Genomic DNA, 27,908 nt, shown 5'->3' on the forward strand with positions numbered 1-27,908 from the left:
ATTATCTTCTTTCATAAGTGTTCCCAAATAAAATTACAATGTGTACTAATTGGAGATTGGGCAGGGTATGATATGTACAATCAGATAACTCTCCCATATCTACTATTTTCTAAAAGCAGATGCATAGGCAAAAGTCAAATGGCTGCGCTTATCTTATCACCTGTGTTCTTTTCTCATTCTAAACTGAACCTGCATATATGTTGTTTTCCTTTGGGGTAAATGTGTTCTGTTTTGTGAAGCAGGAAATGTAGATTAGGGATGCATGGAAATAGTTTATTTCTTCTCTTTTAGTTGGATCTCCAATTTAGATCCCTGTTTGTAGCTGCCTTTATTTAAAAAATAAAGCTTTAACAAGTATTTAATAGCTTTAATTTTAAAAAATTCATGGTTTTTGTAATATTTTCTTATTTGTTTGAACTGCATATTTCTGTTTTAATTATATTTTTGTAAGCTGCCTTAAGGTGCTATGGAAGAAAACAACATGCAATGCATACACATTAACACAATATTTTTATGGACAATTAGATCAGCTATGCACTACTTCTGATTGTGTATTAAATGCAGCAGAAAGTTACTGTAATTACTATATATACCGTAGGTAGTTGTCGACTTATGACTACAAGTGAGCCCAAATTTCTGTTGTTAAGAGAGACATTTGTTAAGTGAGTTTTGCCCCATTTTACAACATTTCCTGCCACAGTTGTTAAGTGAATCACTGCAGTTGATAAGCTAGTAACATGGTTGTTAAGTGAATCTGGCTTTTCCATTGATTTTGCTTATCAGAAGGTTTCAAAAGTTGATCATCTGACCTTGGGACACAGCAACAGTCATAAATATGTACCAATTGCCAAGCATCTGAATTTTGATCCCATGATAATGGGGATGTTGCAAAGGTCATAACTGTGAAAAACAGTCATATGTCACATTTTTCAGTGCTGTTGAAACTGAACAGTCACTTAAATGAACTGCTGTAAGTTGAGGACTATGTTCCAAAATTACTGCATTTATATTTTTTGTGGAATAGCATAATGCTATAAATTCTTCCAGATGTTGTATAATTAGGGTACCTTTTGATGTGTATTTTTTTTTATTTTGGGAGGATTTCTAGATATAAATGTGTTGTACTGTTTCAGAAATCTGTTGGGAGAATGCCTGATCTGAAGAGAATCAGTGTCAACTGTATCAGTATTTTCTGTACCTATAGCATCTCCTTGGGAAATATTGACCCACCAGCAGCAAAATCAAATTTAAAACAAGCAGAATCAGAAGTTAGAGAAGAAATCCCATTTAGAACTGTTTTTATAATCTCTTTGGCTAGAATACATCTTATGTATTAATTTTTTTTGTATAATTAGGGAGTCAGTGCAGATTTCCCATCAGAAGATAACAGAACGGCTGCAGGAAACATTAAGGCAGAAAGTGCTGAATGAAAAAAATTGGCAAGAAAAGGTAATACTAGGTATTCTAATTATCACCATGTTTATCTGTTTTCTGTAACTTACTTAGTTGTCAGACAATGCATCCAAGCTTTTGCTCTCTTATACTTTTATTTTTGTATTCTTTACTCAAAGCTAGGATTAATACATATTGTAACAGAGTTTCCTTCCTTCCATTTTGTTTCACAGAATCCTCTGGATATTTACATTTTTAAAAGCTTTTAAAATTTCTAAAACAAAAAAATATTTAAAATATTTAAAAACAGAACAATAATTTATATAAAACATATAAAGTATATTTCATTTTTCTTCCTTGTATAATGTAAAAATAACGGCATTCCTAGATTTCATATATTTTATTCTAAAATATAGATTAATCAGTTAATCTATTTCCCACCTTTCTCAGAACTCAAAGTGCTTTAAGTGGGGATCTTTCTTCATTTTATCCCTACAACAACCACCCTGTAAGGTGCATTAAGCTGAGATGGAATTAATAGTTCAATTATCCAGTGAATTTCAGCAGGTGAGAATGAACTCGAACCTGCATCCTAGTCCAGTGCCATAATCACTGCCCTTCCTTTTCTTCAGTTAAACCATTTAGCTGGGATGTTGTCAGCAGCAAAATTGTGCCATTTTATTGAAGGTTTCTTCACATGCATATCTAGACTCAGAAGCTTGCCTACATTGAGAAGATGAGCCAGGAAGGATTTAGCACTTAAGGCAATCTGCACTAGAAAGTTTCCTGCCAAATTCCTACTTAATCCTAACTGGCCATATTGCAATTATGCGTGACCCGTCAAAACCGTGGAGGACAAAATCGCGCTCGACGAAAGCGCGCATGTGACGTCATCACAGCGCGACGAAAAAAATTAAAAATTTAAATAAAATTAAAATTAAAGCAAGCCGATTCACATAAAGGTAAGGGTTAGGGTTAGGGTTAGGGTTAGGGTTAGGTTAAGGGTTAGGGTTAGGTTTAGAGCGTTAGGGTTACATTTAGCGTTAGGTTAAGGGTTAGCGTTAGGTTTAGCGTTACGTTAACGGTTAGGTTTAGGGTTAGATTTAGGGTTAGGTTAAGGGTTAGGTTTAGGGTTAGGTTTAGGGTTAGGTTTGGGGGGGTTAGGGTAAGGTTTTCGCTTTATTTTTACATTTTTCGATCACAGCACGATGTTTTCGTCGCGCTGTGATGACGTCAAATGCGCGCTTTCGTCGAGCGCGATTTTGTCCTCCGCGATTTTGTGGTGGAACCACAATTATGTCCCCCTCAATTGCAAGGCAAGGAGAATTGGGGGAGGGGGAAGAAGGAGTTGCACCGAAGAGGCAGGCAGGACGACAGTGCAGTTCATATAGCCAGTGGTACTTCTTGTACTTGCCTACTTCTTGTCTTCTTGTCCTGGTTTAGCTTCTTTAAAAATGTATTTCTACTTGTGCTTGGTCACTAAACCTCAGGTGTGAATACTTGGTTCTCAAATGTCCCAGTTTTTCCTTTCAGCATAGTTTCTCAGAGACAGGATATAATTTTATCATGAATTGGTCTGTTTGCACAGGTGGTATCTGTTATGCAGCTTGGCATTCAACATAGGTAACCAACTAATAGGAATAAGAGACAGCACTTACATATTTGCTGACAACTATTAACATGTGCTGAATGTCAAGTGCTCCAGAAATGCTCTTCTCAGAGTAGTCTTGTTCTTGGGTCATTGTGCCACTACATGGGAATAAAATGTTCTTTTAAAAAAGGGGGAGGGGAATCAAATAATATATACCCTAAATGGAAGGGAAAAATATCCACTTTCCTTAAATAGGAGTTTAGGCATTTAATTCCCTGGATTATAAACACACTACGTAAAAAAGAAGAAAGAAATTGTTGCTAGGCAACGTTGTCAAGATAATTGAGAAACATTTTTCAGAATGCTCATTATGGCATGGATTTTGCATGGATTTTGTGTGTTGGTTAAATGGGAAATATTTTCATTCTGAGATACACTTATGTCAGCACTGCTGACAGTGTTTTGAGAGTACTTTAGGACCCTTTATGATCTATGTGCTCAAGGCTTAATAAACACTTTTGCCACATGTCATGATTGATGATTAAGGTACTTAAAAATGAGGTCAGGGTAGAAAAACATGCAGCAGAAAGAAATGTGTCATTAAATAGATGCCAATTTCCCAATGTCATAAGGTCAGATCTAGTCACAGAGATTATGTTCTAGCTGATCCCTCTCCCCTCATCCTGAGGAGATGACTAGCACTATTGAACATGCTCTGACTGTATCTACAAAAGAACGAAACATCTATGATGGATTGTGTTACCTAAAGTAGCATTTTCTTACCATGGTTCTGAATGCTTATGGGATAAAGACTTAACAACTACCCATCAGCAATTATTAAGAAATACTGTATGTATTGAATAGCAATAGCATTTAGACTTATAAACTGCTTCACGGCCCACTTTAACTGGTTTACAGAGTCAGCCTATTGCCTTCAACAATCTGGGTCCTCATTTTACCCACCTTGGAAGGATGGAAGGCTGAGTCAACCTTCAGCCTGGTGAGATTCGAACTGCCAAATTGCAGGCAGCTGGCAGGCAGCAAATTTAGCCTGCAGTACTGCATTCTAACCACTGCGCCACCACGGTTCTATTAGCTGTATAGCCATCATGACTAGAAGCTATTGAGAGTTGTAATAATTAATTTCCACAATATGTTAAAGCTCTTTCTGAATATTTTAGAGCTATTCAGGTTTGCAGTTATTTTCTCTTATGAAAGAAAAATATTCTAATTTTCTAAAATAATGAAAGATAAACAACTGGAGGAGGCATTTAACCCAACTGGAGCATCACTTGACTTTTTTCTATTGGATAGGAACTCATACTTCAACTATCATTAAAAATCCTTATCCTTATTAATTAGTAAATATTGCAGTGCTGTCAAGCAGTTGTGTTTTAGGGGTGTTTAGATAGACAGCATTTATCTCTTTCGGTTTGTGTGTGTGTGTCTGACAGAATTGTACATTGAACCATGTCATTTTGCAATGCAGATTATATATTTATTGAGAGTGATTATTTAAATATAATTGATATATGGTTTAACTGAACTTACAGTTTCTTTTATCATTTTATGAAAGCTTTTTCACAAAATTGTAACTACTATAGTGAGGACTATACATTTAGAAAAAAGATAAGCAAATAATTAATAACCCTATACATCAACCAAACCGTGATGTCACCCGGTTTGGTTGATGCCACACTCTCCTCTATGCTATACTGCAACAGAACTTTATTCCCTTCGGGAACTCCCTCTTTCCCGGGGATGGCCTTCTTGCCTATCAAGACGCTTCCTTAATGACGGATCTTGGGATCCTGAGAGGTGGCATGCGAAGAAGAGACTGCTAAGGTTTTTCTTAATCTTAATTGGGTTTGTTTTTTGGATACTCTATCTAATTTTTTTTAAACTTTTGTAATATGTATCTTTTTAAATGTTGTACGCCGCCCCGAGTCCTTGGGAGAAGGGCGGCATATAAATCCAATAAACAACAACGAAACAAATAAACAACAACAACAACATTAGACAACATTATTTGTTATAATGTCTTTACTGTCTTTAAACTCTTCAGAGATTCATACATAGATTTTAAAATCCCAAAGTGTGACACTTTGTTTGAAAGCTCAATTAATGAAATCATTATTTCAAGTCGACTGAAGAAATTCATCTTTAAAATAAGTTGGAAAAGTGCAGTAAAGTACTCTGAAAGTTGATTGTTTCATCTAGGCTTCCATTTCAGGAATCACATCGCATTTTAGAATCTCTCACAGTAGGGAACAAGATAGAAGAACAGGCAGAATGAAAACCAGTAGGCTTGTTAAATAATTTTAGATTCTGGATATAATGCATTTACTTCGAATTATCTGGCTTTATTTGGACCTCACCTTATTGGAGGGGTCCTTCATGTTCGCTGAGCTTGGTTATTTTGTTGCAAACAGTTCATTACCCAAACGAGGCAACACCATCAGTGCCACTGACTATGACAATGCTGCTGACTAGCATTGATGATGATGTTACCTAGTTTGGGTCACGAAACATCTGCAAAAAAACAACCAAGCCCAGAGAGCACCAAGGATCTCTTACTTCAACCCTGAGCTACAAATATTCTCCTTTATTGAACATAACATATATTGATGAGAGTTTCATGCATTAAAAATGAAACACTTTTGCTGGTAATCCTCTTTTTCTAAAGCTTTTATGAATTGTATAGTGTTCTGTACTATTATGGTTTGTATTCCAAAGTAATTAGTATCAAATAGTGCCGTGATGGCGAACTACGCGTGCAACAGGTGGCACAGAGAGCTCTCTCTGCGGGCACACCAGCCGTTGCCCCAGCCCAGCTCCACCATGCGCCTCCTGCCGTCCAGCTGTTCTATGGGCCTCTGCTGTGCATGCATGGGGTGGACCACGTATGGGGGATGCTTACATTGTATTTTGGAGGTTCACATGGGTTCGCGCACCCCTGTGCCCTCTTTTGGGCCTGGAAGTCCTCCTGCACCAATCTGCAAGCCAAAACAGGATGCGGGGATGCCGCACGAGTCCCCCTCCCACATGCCCTGTTTTGGGCCTGGAAAGCCTCCAGCACCAATCTAAAAGGCAAAAATGGGCAAGGAGCAGGGGGGGGGGAACATATGGACAGGGGACATGCGCACATACATGGCAGGGGTGCTCGCATTGCATTTTGGGGTTTGGCATGGGCACTTTGGGCACTCAGCACCAAAAAGGTTAGCCATCATTGAAATCGTGTATACCTTTGCGTAATTTGTACATTTTCACCAAAATTGTAGATATAAGGATCAGGCTGCATGTCTTGACCAACTTAAGTCCCATTATTTCTACAAGTTACATTGTACACTATGTCCACTGAACATTGTGCGTATGTAAATTGAACAGAGTCTTAACTGATTTCCTAATGTTTGCTTCCTAGGTTGAAACTGATAAAGTGAAAGAGCACACCAGTCACAAAGACGAGATTGTTAGACTCAAAGAAGAAGCCAGAATGGAACTAGATATTGAGAAACAAAAGCATCAGGAATTAATTGCAAAATATCAGAAAGATCAGGACGAGTTGCTACATACAAAGGTTTAAGCAACTGAAAACAAGCTTTTTTTAATGCATAGCCTCAAGAATGATTTAATTTTACTCTGTATGTCATATGTGGGGACACAGTGGCTCAGTGTCTAAGATGCTGAGCTTGTCGATCAGAAAGGTTGGCAGTTCAGCAGTTTGAATCCCTAGCACCATGTTATGGAGTGAGCTCCTGTAACTTGTCCCAGCCAACTTAGCAGTTCGAAAGCAGGTAAAAATGCAATTAGAAAAATAGGGACTGCCTTGGTGGGAAGGTAACAGCACTCCGTGCACCTTCAGCGTTTAGTCATGCCAGCCACATGACCACGGAGATGTCTTTGGACAGCGCTGGCTCTTCGGCTTTGAAATGGAGATGAGCACTGCTCCCTAGAGTCGGGAATGACTAGCACGTATGTGCAAGGGGAACCTTTACTTTTACCTTATATGTCATATGACAAAAGGTCACAGAGTTGTCCCATTTCTTTTTAGATGCTTATTATTTAGTACATTACAGAGATCTTTCCTTACTGGTATTTCATGAGTCCTTCAGAGATCTTTTATAGGACTAAGAACCCCATCAAACAGAAGTAGCAGTTATATTTATTCCATACTAAAAAATCCCAACATGGGTCAAGTTTCGTTTTGGTTTTTTAAGAGTTGTCCAGAATACTTATTTATAAAAGCAAGTTCTCTCTTTGTTGAGATTTACTATAATATTTATTTCATTTATGTATTCATAGCTAACATTTTTAATCACTTCCAAATCTTATGTCCTCTAAGGATTCCATTACTATAGAGTACTTTTTAATATTCATTTCATGTTAAGTACAAGCTCTTTATAAGTCTTACATGGAATGGAGTAATGTTTCTTTGTCTTTTTCCAAAACCACTTAAACCTATTTAAATCTTCTTGATCAATGTATGTTTGCCAAGATTCTTTGACAAGAATTGAATGTCCAATTTGTTTTCAGATACCTCTACTGATATGTAATGCTACTAATAAACTGAAGGTTGAAATGGAGACACTTGAAAAGAAACTCCGTGAAGCGGAGAGGAAGGTTAATGAGAAAGATCACAAGAGGGAAAAAGAATGGCAAATCCTCAGAAGACAAATAACTGAGCTTGAGTTCCAGCTGAAGGAAGAACACAGCATTCATAATTCAGTGACAGAAGACATGAAAGAAGAAATTAAAAAGAAGACCCATGAACTGGAAAAACTAAGCGAGGAACAAAAACAATTGATTCAGACAATGAATCAAGTTCAAGAGGAGGTATGAACTCAGCCAAAGGTCAGACCTGGTTCATTATGTGATACCCATTTTTATATTTTGGTTTGTTTGAGATACAAAAATCCAACCTAATGAATGGTGGATATTTGGACAAGGAAGGAAAATATAAGTCCAAATACCATTTCAGTTGTTCTCTCTTTCCCATTACGAACAAGGATATCAAACCATGGTCTAGTGCCTGCTGAATAAACCATATTCTATGTCTAAGATTATTAAGTCTAAAGCAAGCTATTCTCGTCGAGGCATGGAAGAGAGAATTGTGATAAACAAATTAATTTTTCTGCATCGAAACCATTTTCTGTAAATATATGCTGTACTGCATATGTAGGATTTTCTCCTTATTCTCTTCTCCATAAATGGGAATTTTGCTGGGAAAGAGAATCTTATGGGCCACATATTTCATACAGACAGGCAACTGATTTGAATATAAAGTTAGGAATAGTCAGAGTGTACACAATGCCACTCCTGTCAAGTTGTTTATGTAATATAATAAAATATCTATTACTTTTTCAGTGGTTGGATCCCCATGCCCAGTGCAATACGAGTATTTAAAATTTCCAAAGCAACATACAGAATTTGTTCCATAAATTACCCTGTAAGTGAGCATGAAGGCAAAAGGAAAAAAAAACCAGAAAAATAGAGAGCTGCAACTGAATAGGAACACATTTAATCAAAAGGCATTTGAGAAATTAAACCAAAAAAGCTTAAAGAAAAACAATCAAGAAAAATAAAAAACGTAACCTTTTTAAAGATGTAAAAGAGGAAGTGAAACCTTTTTTTTTAATGGAAAAAAAGTGCAAGGAGGATTTGCATCTGAGTGGTTAAAATTATTAAAAATTAACACATGTAGTTGTTCCTTTGTTTGTTTGCATTATTTTTATCCTATCCATTAAAAAAAAATCTTAGCAGTTGCTTCTTCATTGAAAATTCTGTAGTGGAAAAAGCAATCCTGTTCCTCAGTAGCAAAACTCCAACCTCGGAACCATATGTAACATATTTCTAGAACGCCACTATCTGAATACTGTCAGGACAGAATGAGAACAGTCTCCTGGCTTTGTTGATTTGTTTTTTAACTTTCGTTGATTTCCTTTCAGTAGAAGGAAATACGTTCAGAATATCTGGAAATCTGGTCTAAAATTTTGGCACATTGGGAGTTAGACCTTAGTCACCCATCCCTGGCTAGGCCCTCAGGCACTTTTTGACATTGGAAGGAAAGAGGGACAGCAAATCTAACTCTAGACTTCTCATCATATATCCCTCTGATTCAAAAGATTTTTGGGAAAGAAAAATCTAATTAGTTATCTGCCTCTGGAATATTATTTTCTAAGATTGAATTGCATCTTAAAATAGATGCATTTGTCATAGCAATCATGCCTTATATCTTTTTGACAGTAAGCTGTGCATATAGATGAATAGAAACAATTGAAGAATGGACATTGTTTTGTTTTGTAGCACTGGATGTAGTTCAGTTTTTATCTGTCAATGATACATTCGTTATTGTAATCTTTATATTGACTACATACAGTCAATTTATATACCCTCTATGCTACATACCCTTTATATTGGATATGACTTCCTTTACTTTCATTAAAAAAGAAATGATGTTATGTCTTACTTAATAAGGTTTCTTTTGAATTAATCATTAGTCAAATTGGGTTCACATTGTTTTTGAGCCTTTACAATTGCCCTTGATAAGTTTTTTAAAATCATTCTAAAATGCAAAAGCATTTAAATCCTTTAAAGTGGTTCACTAATAGTGTGCATAGATAAATTTAGACTTTTAATTAAAACGATTAATATTTCAGTGGCAGATTTAATAGTTTTAGTGGGTATATTCAAATTTGGTCTAGGCTTCTGCCCTGAAGGCCTACTACCATGAGGATACCTTGATTTATTTTTCCAATTTTCTATTCTAAGGCTTGAAGGAAGCACAGTGCTAAAGACATGTCAGGTCACTGTGGTTTTCCAAAGCAAAGTGACTATTCCTAAATGAATTCAACCTCTGAAGTACTTTCATAGTTAGCTAATCATTGAAGCCATTGTCCGTCATGGAAAAGCAAGGTGTCATTTTATTGAGATAAAACAAAGTATGTTTTCTATTGAGTTTTGCACCGTGAGTGCAAGAGAAATATTTTATGAATGAAATTATGAATAGTTTCCTATAACATTTTCGCTTTTTTCACTTAATCCAATTTCCCAAACTGGTGCCTTCTACATACATTATTAGACTTTCACTGCAACAATTTCCAGCTGACATGGAATTGGCAAGGGAAGTCCAGCAATCTGGCAAGAATCAGATTGGAAAAGCTATCTTTGAGATACTTTGTTGAGGAAAACTGTTGAAAATAAAACAGGCAATTTGAGAGACAAAATGTAGGTATGTTTATGAAATTAAAAAAGCAGTGTAGTTTTCAAAGAGATTGGAATAGAAACATCGAATAAGAGATCCAAATTAGATCACCCAATGAAATGAACCTTTTTTCAAGAAAAAAGAATTATTCCTTCATGCTGCACATTGTTCATTTAAAGAAGAATGCCAAGTGGCTTATTCAACCAGTTTGTTTTAATGGGTGTTTCTCTCTGTATAATGTTTCTATGTGCTTTGATGCGATGGTGATCTTCCATTCTTATGTCATTGTAATTGTGAATAGAGCATTTTACCTTCATATCTAAAGAACTGGGTATATGAGCACTGCCAAATAGCAAATTGATTTCTGATATGACATAAAGCAATGGTATTCTAATTATACTTTTAAAGCTGCTTAGTATATCTAAAATAAAGTAACACTTTAGATGTCAGGCACAATATATTTTTTACCACATCCATGATGAAAAACACAGTCACTAATAAGAATAATTGTCACATGGATATGCTGGTTATCTGTGGTATGGCTGTAAGCGTTTCAGAACACAATGTGTTGTCTGCACACGCTGTTCTGAGTACACTATGTTTTGAGATGCTAAGAAACACCCAATATTTATATATCTTTTGTTGTCATCTCAATAATGTTTTATGAAATATGTCTTTCTTTATTCTCATAGAATGCCCTTCTCCAGGACACTGTACGCAGGGAGTGTGAGGAACGCTATGAGCTTACTGAGGCTTTGGTTCAAGCTAAAGAACAAGTCATGGAACGAAAAAAACTTGGTGGAAACTTTCCGTTGACACAGTGTTCCCTTGGTCAGGGCAGTTCAGCTTCCTCCTCCACTTTGATCAACAGTCAAAGGCGCCCAAAGGCTTCAAAAGGGATAACATCTGAGATTTCAAGGACCACTAAAGCAGTAGTCTGTGGTAGGAACCAAAACAGCTTCAGTGTTAGCTTGCCTGCTATACGTACATTGCAGTCACCTCAAAGGAGAACATCTCTAGATGAATCCAGGAGAAGGATCTCAGCAGTTATAAAAAGACAAATGAGTCAGCTATGATGAGAAAAGAATTGCTACCCAGGTTCAACAACCTTGGCACATTATCTAAGTTTCTTAAAGTGAGTCTTCAGGCGGTAATGTTACAAGAAAATATATTTCTGGGAATAAACATGTTTTTAGGGATGAACGTTTTTTTTATGCTGACAGCATGCTATTAAGCTGTAAGGCCATGCTTTTGCTTACCAAACTATTTGAATTTTATTATATAATCATGATTCCTCACTTCAATCAGAAAATGGTGGTGACTTCAGAATAGTGAACGTCTGCCTTGCCACTGCAGGCTGCAAGATCCAGCTCATATATCTTCCTTCCTGTTAGACATTCACTTAATCTAGCAAAGTAAAAGTCATAGAGAAACATCCCAGTCTAACTTTGTAATACCTAATTAAAATAGGTTGTCATCAAGACTAAGCTAGAAATTTTCTTGTGATTGCCTCCCTAGCTACATATGATTATGAGAGCCTCTACGTGCAATGGGACGGAATGGGACTTTTCGTCTCCTACTCTTGGCCGCGCCTCCTTCTCTGCCAGCATTGGGCTATTCTCCTCTGATTTTTCTCCTCAGCTGACGCCCCCACCCATTCACCCTGGACGATGGGCCACGGCCACTCCATCCCACGCACTTTGGCACTTTTCCCTCTTTCTTTCTTTCTTTCTTTCTTTCTTTCTTTTTCTTTCTTTTCTTTCTTATCTCCCTTCTCTCTTTCTCTCCCGCCCTTTCCTTTGGATGAAGCTGACGTACTTACTGCCCCGCCCCCATTTTTCCTGTTCTTTATCAGGGAGGCACAATCAGGTACAGGGGAGTTTCCACCCCCTCCTGTTTCTTCTCCTAATAAGCATTTGGCTTTCCTAAAGCCATTTGGCTGCAGCCCTTCTGCTGGCATTGGCAGCTAGTTGATGGCTAATTGTCCTGGGTGGTGAAAAACCCAGGACAAACCCTCCTTCGGGTAATGGGCTGCGTCGAAACATGTGGAGGGTTGTCCAGGGTGAATGGTTGGGGGCCTGTCAGCTGAGGAGAAACGTCAGAGGAGAATCGCCAATGTAAATTAATATATAGTATGCATCATGTGTATATGGAATACAACAAATTAAGTGATTTTGTTTCTTTTTTCCCTTTCCCCTTTCCCCACCCCTTGGACAAAGACTCACCTGAACACACACAACAAACACAATGGTATTTTAATTTTGGAATGGTATTTTTATTCACTTGTCTCCATTATTAAGATGTTAATAAAAACCTTGCTGAATTGTTTGTACAATTGCCAGTTTTCTTCTAAAACCGCAGAGAGAAGCCAGCTATGGCAGATGAAGAGCAAACGTGTCTCAGCTAGAGTGGGATGTTTGCCCAGCAGCCAATGATATTCCTGCATGAAGCTGTATGGGAATATATCTTCCCCAGGGATTACTTTTAGCCACAGTATTTGGGTTGAGAAGAGGGCCTAGATGAATTAACGCATATTTGCATCAGAAATGGGGTGTAACCTCCAGGTTACTTGGATCAGGTTCACAAACTATGGCAATGGTTTAATGATGGGACTGGGGAGTTCCCCTCCCTCAAAAGCCATCCACTTCCACTCACCTAGGCTGCAATAGGTACACAGTTGTTACTTTGGACATAATGGGTTGTTAACTGCATAACAACCATACCCCCAATAAGCCAGATTGATATTGAGGATTGTTTTGTTAACTGCTAACTTCCAATGTATAAAATCATAACTGCTAACTTCCAATGTATTTTTGGTTGTTGTTTTAGGCAAAAACCCAGCTGATATATAAATTGCAAAATAATACAGCATGAAGAAAAGCACTGATTTTTTTCCCCTTAAAAAGCAGCAAATGTATAGGAAACAAAGCAAATTACATATGTCATAAGCAGGCTATATGGAATTAAATCACCTACTATTGATAGCAATTCACTATCAAGCTCATAAATTGTCTAAAGGTCTATTTTGTTCTTCATATTTTAACTATTCTTCAGCATAGAACCCACAGCTCTTTCTAAGTCACATAACTGATCAAACTAGATACAATCTAGGGTAATGACTTTTATCTCCAGGCAGCTATTATAAAAATGATGAAAAGAAAATATCAAAAACTCTGAGAATTTTAAAAAGTGGTTGGGCTACAATTGTATAATTAGACAAATGTTAAATGGTTGGTGTAAGAAGTGGCTTTGTATGGTTTGTTTAATGAGTGTAAAGGCTGCAACTGTGCCTGATGATTGGGAAAATGCTATTATTTCTCCCTGTACAAAGAGAAAGCTAGCAAGAATGAATGCAAACAGTCCAGGGGAATTACTTTGTTATATTTTCCTGACAGAAACAATTTGAGGAGAAGGTGATACGTACACTCCTCTTGGAGGAAAAATCAGAGTATTAATCAAAAGAAATGGCCAACCAACCAACAACTAGGGCCTTCTAAACCACTCAGTCAGTGGTGGGTTTCAAAAATTGGTCGAACCTACTCTGTGGGTGTGGCCTCCTTTGTGGGAGTGGCTTGCCGCCCATGTGACCAGATGGGAGTGGCTTGCTGCCCATGTGACTGGATATGAAGATGCCGACGACACTTGTCAGAACCACCTTAAATTACCTCACACACAGCACTGGCATGCATAAAGAATATGATGTAAACTTGTTTTTTAAAAGGCATCTTTGGTCTGCGTTAAAACAACTTCAACACACGCAATGTTCTGATTGCACCACAAACGCAGTAGTCATTCTTACCTTTCACAGAGGCACTGAATTTTATAAATATGAGCATGATAGTATAGAATAATCATATCCAAGGACCAGTGGTGGGTTTCAAAAAATTTTGGAACCTCTTCTGTAGGTGTGGCCTGCTTTCCGGGTCCACTGGTGGAACCTCTTCTAACCGGTTCGGTAGATTTGACGAATCGGTTCTACCGAATAGGTGCAAACTGGTAGGAACCCACCTCTGCACTCAGTGAAAACTTTGGAAAACTGTCAACTCTTTAAATGGATATCTTGAAAAAAGGATTATAATGGCATTTTCAAGGATCAACAAGGTGATAAAGGTAAAGGTTCCCCTTGCACATATGTGCTAGTCCAGTGATGGCGAACCTATGACACGTGTGTCAGTGCTGACACGCGTAGCCATTTGGGGTGACACGCACAGGATTTCATGCGATTCATCCTTGGCTCCTGCACGGCCGCCGAGGATGAAAGAATCTGTGCTGGAGGAACGGGGGGGCGGGACGTGTGATCTCCCCTGCCCACACTCACTTACTGTATCGCCGCCGCCCCTTTCTGAGTGCAGGGGCTGCTGGTAAGGCGTGAGTGCCGTGTGCACACACGTCATCAGCGCGGCGAGGGAGGACCCGCAGGAGAGGAGCGCGGGAACAGTGCGCGCCTCTCTCCAGTCAGGCCGGCACAGAGAGTCTACTCCTGGGACTGTCGGTTACGACTGCACCACACTTATCTCAGTTCACGGCAGGGCTGTGGAGTCTGCTGCTTCCAGCTCCACGTCCTCATCAACATGCCGCTCCGGCCCGCCCCCGCTATGAATATTCATATTCTTCGCCCTCGCGCCACTAGGAATATTCATAGCAGGGGCGGGCTGGAGCGGCATGTTGATGAGGACGTGGAGCTGGAAGCAGCCGACTCCACAGCCCTGGTTCACGGCACCCCAAACAAGTTCAATAATATCAAGGGCAACATACGAAATTGACTGATGAACAAAGAAGTTACTAAGCAGGTATGTTAAATAATTTGTTTTTGGTTTATTAAATACAATTATATATTGCAATTATACATTTTTGTAGTTTAAACTATAAATTGCGCAAAATTATGTTTTTGTCGAAGTGACACAACGCGAGTTATGCTCGATTTTTTGCCGATTTTTGACACACCACGCCAAAAAGGTTGCCCATCACTGTGCTAGTCGTTCCTGACTCTAGGAGGCGGTGCTCATCTCTGCTTCAAAGCCAAAGAGCTAGTGCTGTCCCAAGACATCTCCTTGGTCATGTGACCAGCATGACTAAACGCCGAAGGTGCAAAGAACGCTGTTACCTTCCCACCAAAGGCAGTCCCTATTTTTCTACTTGTATTTTTACATGCTTTCGAACTGCTAGGTTGGCAGAAGCTGGGACAAGTAATGGGAGCTCACTCACTTTCAACCACCAAACTGCCGACCCTTCTGATTGACAAGCTTAGTATCTTAGCCACTGAGCCATCGCCTCCCATCAACAAGGTTGTACTCTAATGCAAAAGAAGGCTAGGACCTGTCCACTGTTATTTTAAAGTGCAGTGATCATCACAGTGTACATTCAACATATTTGTGTATGTATATATTTATTTAAAGCATTTATATAGCCACCCATCTTATATTGATCTCTAGGTGGCTCCCAATCAGGAAAATAAAGAGAATGACCTCAAACTATTAGGCAAATACTATTTCACAGGTATGACAGACAAAGTGGGATGATTTTCCTAATTGCAACAGAACAACTGAAGGATGGAGTTTGCCCCCAGACAGAAGCAATAGGGAAAAGAGCTCTCCACTATAATATACTTAAAAATGTCCATATGGTGCTGTTTGGAAAAGCATAGCTGACTTTCTAAACCATGGGAGATAATCGTTCTGTTGTACTCTGCACTGATCATAGTCTACATAGACAGATTACCTATCTAGAATCTCTAATCTGTGCTCTCCAAGCAGAAATTAGGTGCCCAATTCTGCCATTCCACACTATGGAGATGCCACGCTATCAGCCCCCTCTACCGCAAAATCCTGCAGGAAAAGAGCAGTCTGGACAACCGTGGGATCTGGAAGGGTGAGAGCTGTGAACCATAAACACAAAGCTTTTGCTGTGACCCAGCATAACAAATATAGCACCCTTACTGACTTTAATGGGGACACTAAAGAGACAGGTCAAGGTAGTTGTGATAATGATGACTCAAATAAGCAGGGGATCATGGTCCGAAATGAAGAACTTTCTTTGAAAAGGAGAAATGGGGACCTAGGTATCACACATCAATCGCACAAGAAGATCAAGGTATGCAAAACGAGATGTCACCTGGTTGGTGATTCAATCGTAAGGGATGTAAATTTAGGACAGGATATGGAAGTTTTAAAAGAGGTCAGGTGTCTGCCAGGTGTTACTGCCAGCAGAGACAAGAGGCGTATTCTTAAGATAGTCAAGAATGCAAGCAAGGACTTGACTTTGATGCTATTATATATCTTGGCACAAATGATCTGTCCCAAAAAGATGTACTTTCTGTGAAGAATGATTTCCAGAGCTTAGGGTATGAACTTAGTAGTATAGGTTGCAGGCTTATCTTTTCAGAGGTTTTACCAGTATATAAGGAACAAAAAGGGAAGGGCCAGCATGTAGCAGAGTTTAATGTGTGGCTAAAGGAGTGGTGTAAAAGGGAAGGCTTTGGTTTTATTAGTCATGATGCCTGCAGCTGGTCCAATGAAAAACTGAACAAAAGAGAGGGTTTGCACCCATCCAAGAAAGGGACTGAGTTACTTGGCATTAAATTCACAGATTTCCTGGATAAACATTTAAACTGAACAGCGGGGACAGAGAATTAATTGATTCAGAACATTTCTGCCCCCAGCAATCTAAAACTCATAGGGTTATCAGTGCATGTAACATAGATGTTTGTGCGGGTAAGATTATCACTCCTGCTGTCAAGCAAAACCAAGCATTTAATAGTGAGTGCCATACCATGTGCATGAATCATACAAGTGGCAAGAAAATAGGGGCAGTCAGGCATAACACAGATTATGTAGACAGTAAACACAGGGTCAATCAAAATTGACTCAAATGTCTATACACCAATGCACAGAGTATGAGGAATAAACAGGGTGAATTAGAAATTCAAGTAAATGAGGGCAGATACGATATTGTTGCCATTACAGAAAGTTGGTGGGATGAAACCCACAAATGGAACATTCAGCTAGAAGGGTTTAAATTATTTAAAAGAAATAGACCAAATAAAAGAGGAGGTGGAGTTGCACTATAACTACATCTCTACAGAAACAGAGCACAACAATGATGAGAACTATCTTGAATGCATTTGGGTTAATATTAAAGGTTGGGGGGGAAATGACATTGCCACCCGTCTATATTACAGGCCACCCAACCAAGCAGAGAAAGTAGATGAACTTTTTGCTAGTCAGCTAACTAAGGTATGTAGGAAGCACACCACAATAGTAATGGAGGATTTTAACTACCCTGACATCAACTGGGAAACAAAAACTGCACCAAGTGGAAGATCTAACAGGTTCCTAACGAACCTAGCAGACAATTTTGTTTCCCAAAAAGTAGAGAAGGGAACAAGGGGATCAGCCATATTAGACTTAATTCTTACTAACAGAGATGAAATGATAGAAGGTGTTAAAACCATAGGAACCCTGGGGGCAAGTGACCATGCAATATTGGAATTCAACATTATGCAAACAAAAGTAGTAGAACAAAGTCAAACTAGAGTCTTGGACTTTAAGAGAGCTAATTTCAAAAAACTTAGCTCTTGGGAAGAATTCCATGAATGAGAATCCTCAAGGGGAAAACAACTCAAGAAGCTTGAGAAACTTAGAAAAATGAGATTAAAAAAGCTCAGTCTAGCACAATACCAATGAAGAAGAAAAATAACAGCTCCCAAAAGAAACCAGCATGGCTGCCTAAAGAACTCTCTGACAAATTGAAAGACAAAAAAGATAAGTATAAAAAGTGGAAAGGGGGGACATAACTAAGGCAGAATATCAGCGAATAGCCCCAGCCTGTAAAGATGAAGTAAGGAAAGCTAAGGCTGGTGCAGATAGCCAGGATGATCAGGTAACAGGAAATTAAGTCTGAGGAAAATGGATATGTTTTTTCTTGAAGAAGAAATCGTGACCCGTCAAAACCGCGGTCGACAAAACCGCGCTAGACGAAAGCGCGTACCTGACGTCGTCAGCAGCGCGACGAAAAAAATTAAAAAATAAATAAAATTAAAATTAAAATAAAATTAAAGCAAGCCGATTCACATAAAGGTAAGGGTTAGGTTTAGGGTTAGGGTTAGGTTAAGGGTTAGGGTTAGGTTTAGGGTTATGTTAAGCGTTAGGGTTAGCTTTAGCGTTACGTTAAGGGTTACCGTTAGGTTAAGGGTTAGGTTTAGAGTTAGGTTTAGGGTTAGGTTAAGGGTTAGGTTTAGGGTTAGGTTTAGGGTTAGGTTTAGGGTTAGGTTTGGGGGGGTTAGGGTAAGGTTTTCCCTTTATTTTTAAATTTACCGCTCACAGCGCAATGTTTTCGTCGCGCTGTGATGACGTCACGTACGCGCTTTTGTCGAGCGCGCAATTGTCTACCGCAGTTTTGTGGTGGAACCGAAGAAATGACAGTGGACATGCACTTTTCAAGTACCTGAAGGAATGTCATAGAAGGTTGACTTGTTCCAGATTGTTTGAGAGTACAGGGATGGAATAAGTATCTATAATATTCTGAAACTGAAGAATCAACCACTGCAAAGTATTAATTTGATTTTCTATGGTACGATTCTGTTCATGATTGTCTCTGCTCTGGGCATCTTGACCCAATCCTTATATATACCACATTTATTTCTATAGCTTTGGAATAATATTCATAATGAAAACCATATTCAAATAACATTCGTAACCTTGAATTTACTCATTTTCTAGGTTCTTGTAATATATCAAAACATTAACTTGCCAGACACCCAATATGTTAAGCACAAAAAAATTAGTCAAAGTTATCCTTGTCTCGGTTTGCGGTATTGTACACTATATTTGTTAGATCATTAGCTGATTTTATGAGATGTGGTTCAGAGCTAATTTAGATCAATGTTTTTCAAACTTGGCAACTTTAAGCTGCATGGACTTCAACTCTCAGAATTCTTCATCCAGCAAGATGAAAGTTGCTGTGTTCCACAAACATTGATTTAGACTCTTCTTTTTCCAGACCTGTGCCCCTGAAAGGTTCTTCTGTAGGGCAGCATTCATCATGGAGTAAAGTTTCTCCATGACAAGGTTCCTCAGAATACCAATTTTGTTATGTGAGTTGCCTTTAAATGTGGGTTGATTAGCAGCCATTAAACATCATCCTCTCCCCTATTTCATCAACCTATTTCAACCCACATTTAAATCATTCAATGTTTTTATTCTAAAGGCTGAGTTACTGAGTACACAAAGTTCCTAGTGAAGTGCTTTCCACTAATCAGACTTTCTAAGCTCAGTAAAATATCTTGCTCAGCCCGAACTTTGCTGATGTGAAAACTTCCTTTTATTTGAATGCTGTAAGTGGATAACAAGCACTTGTAAACTTTGAGTTTGGAGCGCAGATTAAAAACCAATAGGGTAGAGGGGAATGATGGAGGGAAGATGGAAAGTTGGAGGGGGGCGAAAGAAAGGGTGTATGGAGGGTCGAAGAGGTACATTGGGTTTCTATTTTTGGGGGTACTGCTGATAAGAGGAATGGCTGTGTTTATTGTTTAATGTTATATGGCCCCGGTTATGCACAGTATATATGTGACTGTACGAAAATGAAAATGGAAAATAAAAACACATTTACATTGAAAAACCAATATGAACTAAGTTGGACTAAGTTCTCAACTTAGAACCATTTATGAACAAAGGGACTTATGACTCATGTCTGAAGTTATGGCTGTTGTAATGCCCCCCCCCCCATTGTTATACTGTGCTAATTTGAACACTTGGCAGCCTGCCTGAGTTTACAACCACAGGGGCACTGCAACTCCCTCCCTCCAATTTCTCCCGTGATCCCAGTCAACGACCCAATCAACCAGTGCAAGCAAAACTGCCTTGGTTTTCAGAAAGCCCCACTGCCCACCTCACCCCCCAGCACAAGTAAAGCTGTTAAGGAGGCTTCCAAAAACATTGCAAGCCTTCTTGGAGAATGGCACAAGTATAAGAAGGCCGTGCTTTACATAGATTGCACATGTCAATCAGTAGCTAGAGAAAAAAAGGCAAAGTTAACTTGGACACCTTGCTTGCGCTGGTGGTCTGGATGAGCAGTGAGTCTTCTCAGGCCATGGCAGCTTTCCTTGCACTGATGGGCTGACTGGGTGGTAAATCTACCAGGTCTAAGCAGCTTTGCTTGCCCTACTGGACTGGGGGTGGGCGGGTGATAAAGCGTCCTGGGCCTGGGTAGCTTAGCGCTTACAGTTCAGGTGGATGGTTGAGCTTCCAGAGATGGCTGCAGCTTTGCACTGTACTTTACCACCTCCACACACACCCCACAGACAATTTGTGCACAGCCTACACCTTGTTCACTTCCCTAAGGCATACCACATGCTCCTTGCCTGGGACTCTGTTTGCTTAATGCCCCACGAGAACACTTAATGCCTACAATCAGGACTGCCAAAATTGCAGTCACTGAGTAAAATGATGATGCGACATCTCATTTAATAACTGTTTCACTTAACGACCAAGATTCATCTCGCTTGGTCGTAAGTCCAGAACGATCTGTAGCACTTAAGTATTTTGCATTGTCCTAGTGTGGCTTAATTTGACAATCACAATGCTCTCACCTAGGATTAAATTTAAAGGCAGCAACTATTATAGCTAAAGTGTTTCTTAAGAAAAATACAAAATCTGGTAGATAATGAAAAATACACTTTACTTCCAGTTGCAGGGTAGCCCCATTTGTTTTATACTCTAGGAATATGAAATGTTTAATCTAATCAGCATACTAGGAAGTGGCAGTAACAGTGGTGGGTTTCAAAATTTTTTTGAACCTAGTCTGTGGGTGTGGCCTCCTTTGTGGGAGTGGCTTGCCGGCCATGTTGTTTTCTTTCTTTCTTTCTTTCTCTCTCTCTCTCTCTCTCTCTCTCTCTCTCTCTCTCTCTCTCTCTCCTTCCTTTTGTCTCTCTGTCCCTTTTTCCTTTTTTCTTTCATCTCTCTCTCTTTTTCTTTATTTTTTCTTTCTTCCTTTCTTTCTCTTTCTCTTTCTCTTTCTCTTTCTCTCTCTGTGTAGGCCAGAATATCTGACGAACACCAAGCACTGCGTACCTAGATTCTATCACTAATATCTACTGACTGACATGACGTTTTTTAATCTAGCAAAATATTTATCTCCTCCATTGTATCATTCTCTCACTGGTAGTATATACATTCCAGTGGTGGGCTTCAAAAAATTTTCGAACCTACTCTGTGAGGGTGACCTCCTTTGTGGGAGTGGCTTGCCGGCCATGTAACCTGGTGGGAGTGGCTTGCTGGCCATGTGTTCTCTCTCTCTCTCTCTCTCTCTCTCTCTCTCTCTCTCTCTCTCTCTCTCTCCTTCCTTCCTTTTGTCTTTCTGTCCCTTTTTCCTTTTTTTCTTTCATCTCTCTCTCACTTTTTCTTTCTTTTAATTTATTTATTTCTTCCTTTCTTTCTCTTTCTCTTTCTCTCTGTGTAAGACTGTGTGTGTGTGTGTGTGTGTGTGTGTGTGTGTGTGTGTGTGAGTGGTGGGTTTCAAAAATTTTTGGAACCTCTTCTGTAAGTGTGGCCTGCTTTCCGGGTCCACTGGTGGAACCTCTTCTAACCGGTTTGGTAGATTTGACGAATCGGTTCTACCGAACTGGTGCGAACTGGTAGGAACCCAACTCTGGGCAGTAAGTGGATTTAGTTACAAGAAATCATCTTAACTACATATTTCATGAAAAAAAATCCAACGTGGGATAACTATTTATCATAAAGTTGCTTTCATTCTGTGACTTTTTAACATTGCTGCAGCCTTTCTTCTTCCCCCCCTCTTTTTCCAGTTAGCTGGAAGTAGAGTTCTTGCAATGCCTGTTTCTGTAGCTAAAATCATTCTCCAATAGCTGCTCATAAATAATCTTCGCTTAGCAAAAGTTGCCCCAAAGGTCTCAAAAAGTGCTTTTTTTCAAAAGGCAACTGGGCTTTATTCCCCCCCGCCCCGGAAAACGTTTTGCTTCTCATCCCAGAAGCTTCTTGAGTTCAGAACTGAAATATTTTCAAGGAGAAAAAAACAAAAAAAAAGACCAGTTGCCTTTTGAAAAAGCATCTTTGGGACAACCATTACTTGGACAATTGAGAATCTTCATAGACTTTAGTAGCTGTTTTCTTGCAGTCAATGTATGGCAATACCTATCCATTACATAATTTAGCCAACAGGTGGCACTAGTTTTGGTTGTACTTCATGCAACCAAGAAGATCCTGTTATTGTTCTGTTCCTGTTAAAGAAGAATAGGACAAATAAGTTCTTGTTTAACATCTGATGCAGGGGTGGGTTCCTGCCAGCTCCTAGAGAACCTGTATTATATGTTGGAGAGTGTCCTTTGCTCCATGGGACATATGTCCCCTTACTTGCTTCTGAGATTCACACCTGCAACAGCACAACTCAGGAGCACTCATAAGCCAGTTGGTTTGATAGCAAAAACGGAGGGACAAAATTAGTCACGTTCAGTGTGGAAAACCATAAATGCAAATCAGATAGGCTTTCTGACTAACCTGGTTATTGGCGATTAATGGGGGGAACAGAACAATATGGTTTTAACTTCCGTTTTAAACCTTCTGATGAGCAAATTAAGGAAACACACTCAAGGTAGCCTTCAGCAAGTTTAGTAAGCCTTTAATTTGTGCAAAATGTGGCAAATAAGTTGCTAACTGGAACATGCTTCATCTGCCCTTTCAGTTGACGATTCAGCAGAATTTAAGATTTTAGTTTTCATCCTAATAATGATAAGAATGCCATCCTCAACCCCACCACCCCATGAGCTCTTGATACAACTCTGCAGGGGCAGGAAAGCCTCTTCTGAAGGCACCCTTGCATTGAGATGCCCATTTGTTGGGACAAAACAGATGTCCTTCTCCATTCCTGAGCTATACAATCTATTCTTCCGGGAGTTGCTTTTAGCATGTAAGTCCATAACCTTCCCCCTTTTAGCCAAAGTTTTGACAGCTCCTTTTAGCCAGTCTTTTAAAGGTGGGTTAATGATTAAATAGTTGTTTTTAAAATATTTCTATTGTTTTACTTTTGTTTGACAAATTTTATGCATACTAAGGATTGAATTTGAAAAATACATGAATAAAATCTTGCACAGTTGCACAAACAAGCCTTTTATTATTCCACAAGTCATAGATAATAAGCCTGTCATACTAGGTTGTTTCAATTCTTTCTTTCTAAATAGGTTTTGAGGTTTTGCTAAGAATGTGCTCAGAAGTAACACTTGCTTCAAATTCAGATTTTGTCTAGGTCCTAAAAGCCAATTTTTTATGGCTGTGTATTCATGCTCACTTTTGCTTTCTTCTTCATGTTAGAAGGACAATAAAACTACGACCATCACCATCTTCTTCTTCTGCTGCCAATTACCTCCACTAGACCAATTAGATCCCACAGACTAGGCCTCCTCCGAATTCCATCCGCCGGCCAGTGTCGACTGGCGACTACCCGGAGGAGAGCCTTCTCTGTGGCTGCTCCAACCCTCTGGAACGAACTCCCCGTGGAGATTCGTACCCTCACCACCCTCCAGGCCTTCCGCATAGCCCTTAAAACCTGGCTGTTCCGACAGGCCTGGGGCTAAAGAATCGTTGCCCCTATCTCGAATGGTATGATTGTTGTGCTTTTTAACTATGTATTGTTTTGTGTTGTTGTCAAATTGTCTGTATCCCCCTTCCCTTGTTCGAGTTGTGAGCCGCCCTGAGTCCCCTTAGGGAAAAGGGCGGCATACAAATGAAATAAAACTCAAACTCAAACATCTTCTTAAGAGTTTCCTTGTTGAAAACTCTTTGCTATGGTCATTTGGTCTGAAATATCTGTGTGCTAGAGATATTTGTGCAAGATTAATCTGCATGCTGGACAGTGTGTTACAAACTCCTCCAGGGTTATTAAAGCAAATAAAACTGTCCTGACAAGGCAAAGGACTTTTTCATTCCTCTTGGCCCTCTACAGAACTTCTGCCCACTGAGCATAAATTCAATGACCAACATTCCCGTCATTAAGAGCTTTCCATCCAGAGTTTTGCCTTTATTGTAAATTTAATTTCGGTACCAGGATATAATGACCTTGCCTTCCCAATGAACAGCAGGAGCCTCTCTTTGTACCCAAAGACCAGCAAAAAATTCTCTTATCAAGAAATTACACAGAGTTCTTCATGCTGGAATATCCAACAGATACACAATTGCCTGATTATTCAAACAGAACAAAAAATGCAAAGGGATACAAACGAAAGCCCAGTAATGATGCAATGTTATTTCGCAAAGGTTTAGTTAAGTTGTCCATTAAATATTAATTTGATTAATTTAATAGGGTACAAGAGTGGTAAGGTTACAAATATTTCACAGGGATCTCATAAGAAATTTCTTCATGGAAAATGGACTGAATGTGACAAATGTCTCGGAAAGAAAACCGAGTGTTGCTGATGAACTAAATGTAACAGAAGAGGACAGACTGCTTTTGTTCATTATAGGCTGTCTAAACTCCTGACCCCTCAGGGTTAGTAATACAGCACAACCTATCCAAAGACACCTAGTTCTGGACTCTATCAGCAGGAAGATCACAGCGTACTGCGTTATTAAAGCAAATTGCTTCACACATAAAAATGCCGACAAGAGTTGGCTACAAAATCTTGCAGGGGATTAAGAAGATTGAAGGGTTGAGTTATTCTTACAATTTTCCTCTTTAGGCACTAGTTTTGAACATCCTGTTAGTTTTGGAGTGCTGGTTTTTTTTTTTTTAAAAAAAGACTTTAACGTGGTTTTTTTAAAAATATGTATAATTATGAATTTTCCTTCACAGAGAAATGCATGGAGTGATCCATATTGAACATGCCCAAGAAATTGTCGTCATTATTCTGTTATTTGCTGTATAAATGATTAAGCATCAACCTTTGAGCATTTATTATGTAGCTTCTTCAGTAGTGGGATTCAATATTTTTTTACTACCGGTTCTGTGGGCGTGGCTTGGTGAGCGTGGTGTGGCTTGGTGGGTGTGGCTTTGTGGGTATGGCAGGGGAAGGATACTGAAAAATCCTCATTTTCTCTCGATTAGCTGGGACTTGGGAGGCAGAGAATAGATGAGGATGGGGCCAGTCAGAGGTGGTATTCATCGGTTCTCCAAACTACTCAAAATTTCCGCTACCGGTTCTCCAGAACTGGGCAGAACCTGCTGAATATCACCTCTGAGCTTCTTCTATTTGAAATATTATACTCCAACTTTTGCAATTTTAAATCCTGATCTGAAACTGGTTCAAGGTATATTAACAATGCTGTTAACCTCAGGCAGGGTCTTCTGAACTTAAAAAGTTGCATCAAAAGACCATGTGGAAAGCTGCTATATTACCATTTTTAACCTAGCAGAATCTGTGCTGCACTGCCTACTTCCCAGGGTCACACATACGACTGCTTAGCACAACTTGCTCAGCAAAGTTAATATCTGAAAACTCTCTGCTCAAAGTCCCAAAAGTATGTGCAGTTTTCTATCGAAGAGAAGGAGAACTTCTTAGAAATACCATCCCAGTTATGCAAGGCTTCTCCAAGATTTGTTTGCTTGGCCCCATAAGCCCCATAAAAAAGGGGAAGACGTGCCTGTTTATGGATGTTTTTATTTGCATTTTATTTGTATCCTGCCTTTATTATTTTCACAGACAAAAACCAAGGCAGGGAACATACCAATCCTCCTTCCTCTTCCTATTTTCCCCACAACAGCAATTCTGTGAGGTCAGTTGGGCTGAGATAGTGTGACTGGCCCAAGGTCATCCAGCTGACCTTCATGGCAGGACTTGAATTCAATCTCCCACTTTCTAGCCTGGTGCTAGAAAGAGCTGAGGTGGCGCAGTGGTTAGGGTGCAGTACTGCAGGCCACTTCAGCTGACTGTTATCTGCAGTTCAGCGGTTCTAATCTCACCGGCTCAAGGTTGACTTAGCCTTCCATCCTTCCGAGGTGGGTGAAATGAGGACCCAGACTGTGGGGGTGATATGCTGACTCTGTAAACCGCTTAGAGAGGGCTGAAAGCCCTATGAAGCGGTATATAAGTCTAACTGCTATTGCTCTAACCACTACACCAAACTGTTTGCCGGTTTAATCACTTAATTCATTAATAATTAATAGTTAATCAATGGTTCAATCAATTGTTTATAGAATAAAAGTAATCCTTGAGTGATTACCACAATTGGGCCAGAATCTCCATTGCTAAGCAAGGTGGTTTTTAAGTGAAACATCTAATTTTACTATCTTTTTTGGCCCTAGTTGTTAAATGAATCACACTTTGATTAAGTGTGAATCTGGCCTTTCCGATAGACTTGACTTTTCAGCAGCTGCCTGGGAAGGTGATCACATGACCCATGGTAAATAGACGCCAGTTGCCAAGAGTCCAAATTTTGATCAAATTGTGATCATGGAGACCATACTGCACAAGTTGTAAGTGTGAGGACAAGTCGTAAGGGACTTATTTCAGTGCCATTGTAACTTCACACAGTCGCTAAATGAAGGGTTCTAAATTGAGGATTATCTGTAACGATACTGAATTTTGTTTATTGTTTTAAGTTATCCAAAAAAAACCATTGTTATAGAGTACAGGAATGCTGTAAATAAAATAAATGTGGCATCCATCTATATCAGTGATGGTGAACCTTTTCGGGGCCACAACCCGGAAGAAGAGCTGCCAGGGGGCATGTGTGCTGGCCAACTAGTCTTCCGGTTACTGGTGCGCATGCACGCACAGCAATCAGCTGGCCGGCACACATACTCATGCTGCATTTGATTACATTAAACCCATTCAAAATGGAAGATCAGGTCTTCCAGTTTCCGGCACTGCCATACACACAAAGGCCAGCTGATCACCACGCACACACGTGGACCATAAACCTGGAAGAGGAACAGGTGACGCCATGCGTGTTAGGCAACATGTCTCCGTGTGCCACTTTGGCCACGTGTGCCATCGGTTCTCCATCACGGATCTACATGTACCCCAATCATTCTTAAAAGCAGGCCTTTGGGATTTGAGTCAAAAACACAGAATCTGATAGAAAATCAGAGAAGGAGCATTGTCTTTTTAAATCATGTCAGTCTGCTGTCAGTCTGCTAGGTTCTCTAGTGTGCCTTCAGTCTGATGTTTTAAAAAATTATAACAGAAGGTCATTTGTAAGTAAATTAATTTTAAAAAAAAGCCCAATGTGTTACTTGAGTTGCTGGAAGCGTGTATAAAACCAGGGTGACACGATGGATCCATAAACATGTCAGACATGCAGGCTCTGTAGGTCTTCACTGGCTATAGTCCAAAAAGAAAAGAAAAAACATAACACAGTCTGGCTTTTTTTGGGGTATTACGTGTCAAAAATGTCTTGTTTCGTTCTCGCAGATGCGAGAAACACATATTTATTCCAGACACCAAGGTGTGGGGCAGGATCCATATTTACAGCTGGAGACTTTTCAAAGATGCGAATGTCTCAATTGCAGCAAAAGTTGAAGGACAATTTCGTGTAAATAGGCATTTGATTACATTAAACCCATTCAAAATGAAAAGGCCAGCTGCGGTGCTGAAAAAGGTCTTCCGCATTTATGTCATTTTTTTTCTCTGCTAGGCTTTTCAATTGGAGAACTGAGTAGGAAAGTCAGCGTGAACTAAAAAAGGGACAGATTTTAAAAAGTCACCACCTGTCCCGGTTATGAGGCCTGGCACGTACCACCATTGGAGGACAACAACCTGAAGATGGGTCAGGATTTCTT

General features: G+C 39.4%; 1 protein-coding gene across 2 annotated transcripts in view; it reads left to right on the plus strand.

Annotated features, from left to right (window-relative positions):
* The window catches only part of LEKR1 (leucine, glutamate and lysine rich 1), a 51,526-nt gene extending 39,014 nt beyond the window's left edge, over positions 1–12,512 (plus strand). Inside the window, exons 10-13 of one of the 2 annotated variants that reach the window (XM_032225956.1) lie at positions 1,356–1,449; positions 6,405–6,560; positions 7,517–7,816; positions 10,877–12,512. In XM_032225956.1, coding sequence (XP_032081847.1) covers positions 1,356–1,449; positions 6,405–6,560; positions 7,517–7,816; positions 10,877–11,260 — 934 coding nt within the window. In that variant the 3' untranslated portion in view covers positions 11,261–12,512. Of the gene's footprint in view, positions 1–1,355; positions 1,450–6,404; positions 6,561–7,516; positions 7,835–10,876 lie in introns of both variants that reach the window. The other variant, XM_032225957.1, reaches the window with a different exon arrangement.
* The last annotated feature ends 15,396 nt before the right edge of the window (positions 12,513–27,908 follow it).

This window comes from Thamnophis elegans, chromosome 10, assembly GCF_009769535.1.
Source record: "Thamnophis elegans isolate rThaEle1 chromosome 10, rThaEle1.pri, whole genome shotgun sequence".
Taxonomy (NCBI): domain Eukaryota; kingdom Metazoa; phylum Chordata; class Lepidosauria; order Squamata; family Colubridae; genus Thamnophis; species Thamnophis elegans.